Genomic DNA, 11977 nt, shown 5'->3' on the forward strand with positions numbered 1-11977 from the left:
TTTTGATTATTAATTAATATGCAGAAGAACAATTTAGCAGTGCTGATGTGAAAGATTTTGTACTTTTGAAATGCCAATGGACCAAACTTATCTTAAAATTGATTAACTAGAGAAATTGTTTTACTATAAAGATGGCAAAGATCTTATTAGTTTCTATTTTATCTTATTTAGTCATATATCTCTAACTGTCTTCACTGTTGTAATTGAAATAAATACAATGGGCTATTTCTTGTTTTTAGAGGAGATGATAAGTTCTTCCAACTCTCACAACGTCATTACTGTATTTCTTTTTGAAGTATACAGTTAGTTGTTTTAATGTAAATATTTTATTTTGTTACATGTCAATCATTACATTATAATTTTCACCTCATTTTTAACAGTGGGGGATTAATGAGTTAAGAAGGACCCACTGACTCAAAATAAAGGGGGAGGGGGCTCTACTCATGCTTAATCTACCCCCTTGTCTATCCTGATGTCCTTAAGTATGTCACAAAATTGGTTCTCTAAATTGTAGTTTGCCTCAATCAAATGATATGAAACTTATGCATAATGCTAAACACCTTGAATTACAGATTAAGTTCCAATTTTGAGGGTTTCACTTGAAAAATTTTAGATTCATTTTAAAAAATGGAAAAATTGCTGAATTTGGTGTTTCCACACTCTTAACCTTATTTTGAAACAACCAATTGTTATGAATATTATACCAGTGGCAAATCTTGAAATTTCCATAATATGCTTCAGTCATTATACAGTGACTTCCTATATAATCAACCAAATTTTCCCCCTGCCCCTCTTAATTCGCCTCTGTATACACAATGACAATTACCACCAAACATAGATTTGTACCAATTTAGGTACTGTCACTTTCTCCATTCTTGAATTAGGTTTCTCTATAAATGGACAAATTCCTAATTTGACATATATATATACAAGCAGGATCAGTGTCTGATGGACACATTCTCATTTTATTTAATCATGTAATTTTTGTCCTGCCTGCAATTCAATTAAATTAATGCCAGACATAGGAATTACAATCATAGTTCAGTGACTGCTTGAAAAACAATTAAGTTTTTTGTCTCACTTATAATGAGTAATAGGATAACTATATTTGGTAACTGACTTCCTTGGGAGGTCTAACTGTCTGTCAGACAGGGTTCACCTGACCTTGACCTATTTATGGATCAGTTATCAAGGTCAATATAAAAAAGAAGATGTGGTATGATTGCCAATGAGACAACTGTCCACAAGAGACCAAAATGACACAGACATTAACAACCTTAGGTCACCGTATGGCCTTCAATAATGAGCAAAGCCCATACCGCATAGTCAGCTATAAAAGGCCCCGATAAGACAATGTAAAACAAATCAAACGAGAAAACTAACAGCCTTATTTATATAAAAAAAATGAACGAAAAACAAATATGTAGCACATAAACAAACGACATCAACTGAATTACAGGCTCCTTATTTGGAACAGGCACATACATAAATAATGTGGTGGGGTTAAACATGTTAGCGGGATCCCAACCCTCCCCCTAACATGGGACAAGTCTTTATCTGATATACTATAAGCCATAGGTCAACTATATTTAATTAGATAATTATTGTAAGATATCCATGTCTGACTGGCCGGTTTCATCTGACCTTCACCTCATTTTCCCCACTTCAGTGAACATTGTTTAGTTTTTGTGTTTTGGTCTTTTTTTCAGATATGATAAGCAATAGACTTAGAGCTTCTATATTATGTTTGAAATGATTGTTAGGTGATCATGTCTGTCTCGTATGTTTCATATGACCATGACCTCGTTTTCATGGTTCATTGGTCAATGCTAACTTTTTATGGTTTTGTCAGTTTGTCATATACTATAAGACAAAGTAATAAGTAATTTGGTACATAAAATGACTGTAAGGTGTATTTATTTGTCTGGCAGGGTTTATATGTTGACCTGGACCTTCTTTTTCATTGTTTATTTTAAAATTTTCATGGTTTTGTCAGTTCAACACATACATGTACATGTACTACAATGTATAAGCAATATATATGTCAACTACATTTTTTGTATGGATTAAATGTAGGGTGGATATGTCGGACTGGCAGGGCTCATATGACCTGGACCCCATTTTAATGTTTTTTTTTGTCAATGACAAGTTTTTGCGGTTTGCTCTGTTTTCATCACATGGTAACTTGTTTAGACACACTATATATTGTGTAATGAATGATTGTTAGGTGTACATTTCTATCTGGCATGGTTCATCTGACCTGGATTCCATTTATGAGTCATTTTCATGGATTGTTGATGATGTTTACCCATTTATATTATACTTGTAGTAAAAATTTTCCTGTGAAAAATGGGCTTATAAATTGTAAATTTAATTTACATGTTAATTCAACTTTCTTTATACAATGTATGTACATATAGAAAGTTAGATCCCAATATAAACACTTTTCTTTTACAAGGATTTGATACGCTTTGTTCTGCTGTCTGTTGAGATCCACTATTTCTTTGGCTGATATAATGAATATACAATGTATGCAGATGGCATTCAATTCCACAAAATGATTCATCCTTAAGCTGACCAAACTAGAGGCTCTCAAGAGCCTGTGTCGCTCACCTGTTACTGTATTTACTGATGTCGGCCATCTTGGTTTGTAGGTGGGGTCATTTATAGACACTTTTTTTAAATAGATACCCTAGTAATAATTGTGGCCAAGTTTGGTTAAATTTGGCCCATAATTTAGAAAAGAAGATTTTTGTACAAGTTACAAAAATGACGAAAAGTTGTTCAATATTGACTATAAAGGGCAATAACTCCTTAAGGGGTCCTCTAACAATTTTGATCATGTTGACTTATTTGTAGATCTTACTTTGCTGAACATTATTGCTGTTAACAGTTTATCTCTATCTATAATAGTATTCAAGATAATAACCAAAAACTGCAAAATTTCCTTAAAATTACCAATTTTAGGGCAGCAACCCAACAACGGGTTGTCGGATTCATCTGAAAATTTGAGAGGGGATAGATCTTATTCTGATGGACATTTAAATCTTGAAAGATTTGCCCTTAATGTCTTAGTTTCAAACATATAAAGCAAAAACTGCATTTTACCACTGTGTTCTTATTTTAGCCATGTCGGCCATTTTGTTTGGTAGGCGGGGTCATCGGACACATTTTTTAAACTATATACCACAATGAAAATTGTGGCCAAGGTTGGTAAAATTTGGCCAAGTAGTTTCAGAGAAGAAGATTTTTGTACAAGTTACAAAAAATGACGAAAAGTGGTTAAAAATCGACTATAAGGGGCAATAACTCCTTAAGGTGTTGACTGACAATTTTGGTCATGTTGACTTATTTGTAGGTCTTACATTGCTGAACATTATTGCTGTTTACAGTTTATTTCTATCTATAATAGTATCCAAGATAATAACCAAAAACTGCAAAATTTCCTTAAAATAACCAATTCAGGGGCAGCAACCCAACAACAGGTTGTCTGATTCGTCTGAAAATTTCAGGGCAAATAGATCTTGACCTGATCAACAATTTTACCCACGTCAGATTTGCTCTAAATGCTTTGGTTTCAAAGATATAAGCCAACATATACATTTTACCCCTGTGTTCTATTTTTAGCCATGGCAGCCATCTTGGTTAAATGGCCAGGTCATCGGACACATTTTTTAAACTAGATACCCCAAGGATGATTGTGGCCAAGTTTGGTTAAATTTAGCCTAGTAGTTTCAGAGGAGAAGATTTTTGTAAAAGTTTACAGATGACGGACGACGGACGCCGGACGCCAAGTGATGAGAAAAGCTCACTTGACCTTTTAGGTCAGGTGAGCTAAAAACACAACCTCTGTATATGATGGGGCATACCTGATTTCAATACTTCAGGAGAGGAATGTCATTTGGATCACCATAATATAATAGGGTTTGATTTACACTATTATGTCTTAAACATTATAAACAAATGCCCATAAGATATTAAAGAGGGAACATACATTTAAATGTTAGTCCAACCACACTTTGAGTGTACATCTGCAGTATTGGACCAATACAAATAGTACCACATTAATCAATTCAAAATGGTATTCAAAATGATACAATAAAGAGTTTTCAGTTTTGTAACAACACTGTATTTCCAGGAACCAGGAACTGTTACCAATATCCTACAGACACTTGGTTTGGCAACCCTAGACTAGTAACACACATTAAAAGGAGCCAATCTTATACTCCTGTATACATGGTATAAGATCTTGCATGGCGAAGCATCAGTCACCATTGCAGATTACATCAAAAGATTAAAGGTAACAGCCAAAGATGGGTTTCCTCAGGTCATCATACTAACAGATGCATTTAAAACTATATGTATATCCAACCTCATTCCTACATGTAGAACAATTATTGATGTTTAATTTATCCCCATAGAATAGACTATTTTCATATTACCGACTTTTGACTCCGGTTTATATCATTTTTGGACAGGTTACCTACAAGTTGAGTACAACATCCTGGTACTCGGTCAATTAAGAGCAACCTAAAGAAGTAACATCAAACATTTAATCGGTACAATTCTTGGGGAAAATATACTGTTTCATATTTTCTTTATACGTCAACAAAGCTCATCGGAAAATAGTAAAATTTCCTCTCAAATCACACCGATTAAATGTTTGATGTTACTTCTTTATTTTGCTCTTCATTGACCGAGTACCAGGATGTCGTAGTTAACCTGTCGAAAAATAATATAAACCGGAGTCAAAAGTTGGTAATATGAAAATATACAATCTTCAGCTTTGTAGTTATTTACAAAATGTAACTACTGAGACCCAGGTTCAAATGCTGTTGTCTCAACACTTTGCTTTTGTATTTCTAGATCTATAAAATTGTAAATAAAACAACACAATAGTTAAATCTAATTTTATGAAATAGCTTTCTGAAACATATTGAAATTCAAAAGTCACAAATATTCTGTGTATCTTCTTTTTCCAGAAGACAAGAACTGTTAACTTGTATGCTGTCGTCTCTTCAGGAGACCATCAACTTCTCTCTGTGCACCATAATATTGACCTTTCTTTTTGTAAAGATAACCAAACAATGTAAATGAAAAGTAAAACACAAATGGTGATATTTTTGAAGCCTTTTGAAGCAAAGTTGTACTTGTCATTTTAAACTATTGTCAGATGCAGGCTTTCTAAAGGTACTATATAAGTTACACTACAGGCTCTTTATATCAATTCCTTGTTAGGCTTGTATGCTCTTCCTTTCACACAGGTCAGCTTTCCTTTTGTCAGTTTTGAAATTTATGCTTCACTAGAATCTAGTTCTGAACTTAAGTCGTTTACAGGTAATTCTGGTTCTTTGATTTCCTTCTTATGAATTTGTTTTTCAAAAACAGGCTTCCAGATATAATTTCCCGTGATGACACCCAACACTACAGCCACAAATATATCAAATTTTCTTAGTCCTGATCTTCGGAATCTAAGCATAGTTTTCTATCATATAGTTCTAAATCAGTTTACTCGTCAATCGCTGAAAGTAAACATAGTTCATTTTAAAACTTTACAATTTTTGACCTTGCGATTAGAGACCGGAAACTTGCTTATTATAAATTTTGAACAAGTACGGATGCGTAAAAGCCAATAAATCCGTATTAATAGTTATCTGTATCTGTATCAGGACTTACTGCCATCTTCCAAACATCAATAGACACTGGCATACTACCCGAAGACTGGCTAAACGCAAACATCTCGTGTGTATTCAAAAAAGGAGACAAACACGCTGCAGAAAACTATAGACCAGTCTCATTAACATCGGTACCTTGCAAACTATTAGAACATATCATATGCAAGCACATCCTCAAACATCTTGAAAAGCACAGAGTCTTAACATCACTCAACCATGGATTCCGATCTGGCTACTCATGTGAAACACAACTATTAGTCACCTTAATACATGACTTCATGAAAGCATTTGACGCCGGACTACAAACTGATATCGCAATCCTGGACTTTTCAAAAGCCTTTGATACCGTGAGTACCACACAACAAATTATTATCAAAAATGGGAGAATACGGAATTCGAGGACAACTAAACAACTGGCTAAATATGTTTCTGACACAGAGAAAGATGAAAGTAGTAGTAGAGGGAGAACAGTCGGAAGAAGTCAAAGTGGACTCAGGTGTTCCACAGGGAACAGTTCTAGGACCATTACTTTTCCTATGTCATATAAATGACCTCCCGGACACTGTCAAATCATCAGTACGGCTGTTAAGACTAGGCAAATAAATGGGGTATGCGATTCAACGCAAAGAAATGCTACATACTAAGCATAAAGAACAAAAGCCAGAGATTCTATACACTCAACGGCCACATACTCCAACAAGTTCAGAGCAACCCATACCTAGGAGTGCAGATATCAGAAGACCTGAAGTGGAGCACGCATATAACAAACGTTGCCAAAAAGGCTAACTCAACCCTAGGCTTCCTCAGAAGAAATTTACGATACTGCCCACAGGAATGTAAGAAAACTGCTTACATTTCCTTAGTAAGATCTACAATGGAATATGCAGCAACAGTATGGGACCCCTACAGTATTGCAGACTCAAACAAGCTAGAAAGAATACAAAGACAAGCAGCACGCTTTATAACAGGCGATTACAGAACTAGAGAAGATGGCTGCATAACAAACATGCTTACAAAATTAAAACTACAGGAACTACAATTGAGACGCACGAGCCAAAAGCTTATATTTATGTACAAGGTGGTTGAGGGGCTGGTACCTGCTATTGATCCAGACGACTTCCTCAAATCAGCAAGACCAAGACGAAACATCACAGCTAAAAAGTTTGACAACTACCAAGCCACAAACATTGTTGAAAAACAAGTGAGGAACAATACCAGGTGTTTTGACATTCCTACCAGTAAAACACCGCAACATTCAAATTCATTCTTTGTGTCCACAATAGTAAATTGGAACCATCTAGAAGACACTATTGTTCGCGCAACTAGTGTAGAGAGCTTTAAATCTGCTCTCGCGAAACGTCAATAAATCGACGGCGCCTTCACTCCCGTTGTATAAAAGCCAGAATTGGTAACTACGACGTACCCATACAGATACAGATACAGAAGCAGATCCTGCTCCACATGTGGCATCCGTCGTGTTGCTTATCATGATAACAAATCCGGTAAATAGTCTAATTCGGTAGGTCACATTCATAAAAGGGAAGAGGATTGTAGTTATGACGTAAGGAACATATCCGATATCATTTGTGAAATGGTTATTCCATAACGGTCAACCAACTCGTGATGGCGCCCCGTAAAATTTATGAAGGGATGATTTCAACTTCACCATTTGGAAATCTTGGTTTAATAGCTTCCTTGTGAGCAGCAACCCTCTATCAAGAAAATCATGATAGGAAATGCAAGCACGGGAATATCGTATCAGTTGGGAGATATTGACCCCGTATTCGGCAGGTGCTGCTGCCGGAATTTTGCTACTTAGAAGTAGAAAGTTCACAATTGGAAAGATGAAATCATCTCTTTTGTCGTAAAGTTTTGTTTTCAATCGACCCTCATTGTCAATTTCTAGATGTAAGTCAAGCTATGAGGCCGACTTTACTGTATCTGTAGTATGCTTTATCTCTAGTTTGATGGAATAGACGAGTTCAACATAGTCACCAAATTTTGAATTATTTAGTGAAAGAACATCATCTATATAGCGGAAAGTAGAGTTAAAGGATATTTCTAACTTCTTGTCCTTCTTCCTGAGAAGTTCCTGTATGAAGTCAGCCTCATAATTATAAAGAAAAAAATCGACAAGAAGAGGGACACACTTTGTACCCATTGGAATGCCGGCAGACAGTATAACTGCTTTGACTATAAGATTAACTTGTACAAATTAATTTTGTGTGCATGACTTGATACGTATGTTTTGTTTTACTTGTTGTTAAGTCGGTTTTAAAAGCTCTTCAGAGATTATGTTTGTACATGCAATGCTTATACCGACTCTAAATAAAGCTTTGTGTCTTATGTCTCAGTTCAGTATATAGGCTATACAAAACTGAAGAAGATGTGGTATGATTGCCAATGAGACAACTCTTCGCAAGAGACCAAAATGAAACAGAAATTAACAGCTATAGGTCACCGCACGGCCTTCAACAATGAACTAAGCCCATACCGCATAGTCAGCTATAAAAGACCCCGAAATGACAATGTAAAACAATTCAAACGAGAAAACTAAGGTGGCTTATTTATGTACAAAAAAATGAACGAAAAATAAATATGTAACACATAAATAAACGACAACCACTGAATTACAGGCTACTGATTTGGGACAAACACATACATACAGAATGTTGCGGGGTTAAACATGTTAGCGCCCCCCTTAAACCTGGGACAGTGGTATTGTGACAGTACAACATAAGAGAGAACTATAAAAATCAGTTGAAAAAGGATTAAGTCATCAGATGGACAAAAATACAAGTGGACGTGGCCAGGTACTTGTACATCCCAACAACAGAAAGACACTAAGTGCAGATCTGAGAGTACTCGCAAATATCTGACAGCTAGTTCAAAGCCACTATAACAACTAATAAAAATTCATGCATCTAAGTAAGACTTAATTATCTATGTCAATATATATGTTCACAATTCGTGGAACTATATATAGTGAATAAGGATACATAACATCTACTGAAATAAAATCAGAATGGTAACTTTTGTCTGTTTCTTGAATAAACAGGTGGAAAACGTGTGGAAATGATATTTGCAATGTTGGCACCCTTACGTCGCACCCATTTGATTGTATTCATTACCGTGATTTTCCTTTTTATTCCGAGACGCGACTTACACAATGTGCTAATTCGAAATGTTAATTAATATTTAGCTTGGTGATATTTATGTTCGTTTTCATGTTAAAGTATACCTAAGACTATCCCGGCACTACCACAACACATGCGTTGTAGCAGTCTGATAAAAATCCAACCTCAAGCACTTCCATTATCTGCATGATATGTCGCATTGGAGCTCCAATGCGCGATACAAAAAATAAATATCATATGAGAGGTTTTGCCGACCATGCAAGGGCTTACCATGATATGTATACGGCTTACAAGTACTCTTTCTTGTTAGATTTCTCGTAAAAACAGGCTGCGCTATCATAAAGATGTTGCCACGAGCCTCTGATTGCATGTTTCAAAGTTTGATTACTAGTATATTAGTCGCATATATCTTAAATTTAAATAAAACTGTATCTATTTTTATATCTTACATCTAGAATTTTACATCAAGGGTTGGATCAGAGCTTAACTATTTTCTTTCATGGCGTGGGATTTTGTTTTAGCTTACCATATATATAGGTCTAATTTTTGTTCCATATAATTGAGTATAGGTTGTACGATGACTTGTGTAGAGGCTTTCATCTCCATACTTTGTTCTATTCTGGGTAGTTTTCTATTTAACAACCATAACGCACCTCTTTGTGTTTAAATTAACTGAGACAAGATAGATGATTTCAAAATTGCCAACTTTAATTTACAATAAATATTTTGATCATATTCGTGTTATTTTCAATATTTCTTATTCTTCTAGCACTTAGTCGTTCCTGCAGAAGAAATTTTAAAACTCGCACACGGTACTCCCTATAAATCATGTCAACAACCGTTGTATATTTGTACCTGAATAGACAATCATACTCCGAAACAATATTCAATAAATTATGCTTGTTAGCGCACTGAACAAGTGTTTACTTTTAATCTGTCAAATCATCGTGGAAAGTGTTATTTACATTATAAAGAGAAAAGAGGTAACGAGGGTCGGACTCTACAACATGTAATATCTAATATATCTCAGAATTTTATTCTTATTTTAATCGAAACAGTAAAATACGAAAGCCTATAAAGGGTCACATTTTTTTAATTTTTTTTCTCGTAATTACGAGAAAACTATCGCGTAATTACGAGAAAAGAAGCTTTTTATCTCGTAATTACGAGATAATCATCGCGTAATTACAAGAAAACTATCTCGTAAAAAAATTGATCTCGAAATTACGCGAAAGTTTTCACGTAATTACGCGATAATTATCTCGTAATTTCGCGATAATTATCTTAATTACGCGTTAATTTTCTCGTTATTACGAATTAAAAAAATCTTTTCTCGTAATTACGCGATAGTTTTCGCGTAATTACGCGATAATTATCTCGTAATTACGAAATAAAAAAAAACTTTTTATCTCGTTATTACGCGATAGTTTTCTCGTAATCACGCAATGATTATCTCGTAATTACGAGATAAAAATCTTAACTCGTAATTACGAGATAGTTTTATCGTAATTACGAGATAAATACGAGATATTTATCTCGTAATAACGAGATAAATAAAAAAAATGTGACCCTAATAGGCTTTCGTAGTAAAATTGTATTGTATTTTGAAAATATTTATAACAGGTTTAATGCAATGCCACTTTTGCACAGTACACTTTTCTTATTAGGCAAAATGTAACGTAAACCAATTACATGTAAGCCACTTTTGGCCCTTTGAATTCGGAAATCTATCAATAATGCTCTTCAGATGTTTTCATGAAATTAGTGTGTCAAATATGTATTAGCATAATTATTTTAAAAGAGATATCAAAGGGAAATTCAAAATCACATTAAGCCGAAAACAAACTGACATTGTTCATGTTGTTAACGCCTTGGCAAAAAAACGAATACAATAAGAAGACAAACATCAGTAGACAAAATAAAAGTATAAAACAACAAAAATACCGAATTCCAAGGAAATGCCAAATAGGAAAGTCCCATATCAAATGGAAAATCAAAACCTCAAACACATACACATACACATAAAATTACACATGCAGTCAATGTAGAATTTTAAAGGGAAAACGGTAGTATTTTTAATTTTCCCAGCATTAGAAGCCAGGTGAAGGAAGTCAAATTAGAGGAGCGCTGTGATTGGATGTAAGGGTACAATATATTTTTTATTTATCTATGAATAACTGCAGTGTGTATATTTACAATATAAATTTTGAAACCTATGGAAATATTTTCAAGAGAATTATTCGAAAAGACTTGCAAAATGACGGTGGGCTTGGATAACATAAACAAGCTCCGTTGGAAGTTGGTCATGCTACTATTTGGCTTTAATTTTTAAAACACAATAATAAAGTACTAACACAACACATAACTGTTTTATCCAGGTTTTTATCTTAAAAAGTGGTAAATTTAGAAAATGGTAATATTGTCGCCTATGGCAGAATAAATAGTACCGTTTTCCCTATAGACTGAGCAACACGAATCTCACTAAAAACCGGGTTTGGTATCATTTGCTCTGGAAAGGAAAGCAGATCCTGTTCTAAATGCGACACCTATCCGGTCGTGTTCCTCAAGTCAGTAAAACGCGATAATAAGTCTTATTCGGTAGAATAAATTTGTCTTCTAGTTTATACTCTTTTATAGCCTTCAATATTTCATTCGATGAAACTGATGAAACAAAACTGCTATGATATTTGATCAAACAGATTCATTCGATATGAACTAAAGCATTACATTAAACAATATTTTGCTGCAATATGGCCTGTACGAAGATGCTAATAAGTGCATGGTACAAAAATCAAAATTTGATGGCAATGATAGGCCCTTTAGACCATATTTATTTACAGTGATATGCCTTTACTCGTATACTAGTATGATATATCTACTGTTACCGAAAACTATGTATTATATACATAATGGAGATTGCAGGTCAAATATTTCTATTTCTACACGTTTTATGAAATCATAGTTTCAACTGAAATTATTGCACTATAACATGTATAATGCTGTACACCTTATATCATCATATTCATTTATCAATAAGTTGACTAAGATAATTTTGAAGGGTTTACTTTTAAAGAATTTGACAACAAGGTGTTGTCTCTTATCATATATGTCTGCTCCTGTTAAAAAATAAGTACGTAAAATGTTGAATTATACAACAGACACGTG

General features: G+C 34.3%; 1 protein-coding gene across 1 annotated transcript; it reads left to right on the top strand.

The window, feature by feature from the left end:
• Positions 1 to 6285: 6285 nt before the first annotated feature.
• Positions 6286 to 7041, top strand: LOC139518653 (uncharacterized). The gene has a single exon (XM_071310128.1). The coding sequence runs from the start codon at positions 6286 to 6288 to the stop codon at positions 7039 to 7041; it is 756 nt and encodes a 251-aa protein (XP_071166229.1).
• Positions 7042 to 11977: the final 4936 nt, after the last annotated feature.

This window comes from Mytilus edulis, chromosome 4 (genome assembly GCF_963676685.1).
Source record: "Mytilus edulis chromosome 4, xbMytEdul2.2, whole genome shotgun sequence".
Lineage (NCBI taxonomy): Eukaryota > Metazoa > Mollusca > Bivalvia > Mytilida > Mytilidae > Mytilus > Mytilus edulis.

Bases quoted from the DNA above. Each gene is read 5' to 3' on its own strand.
- LOC139518653 (XM_071310128.1), top strand. From the start codon at position 6,286: ATGCGATTCAACGCAAAGAAATGCTACATACTAAGCATAAAGAACAAA.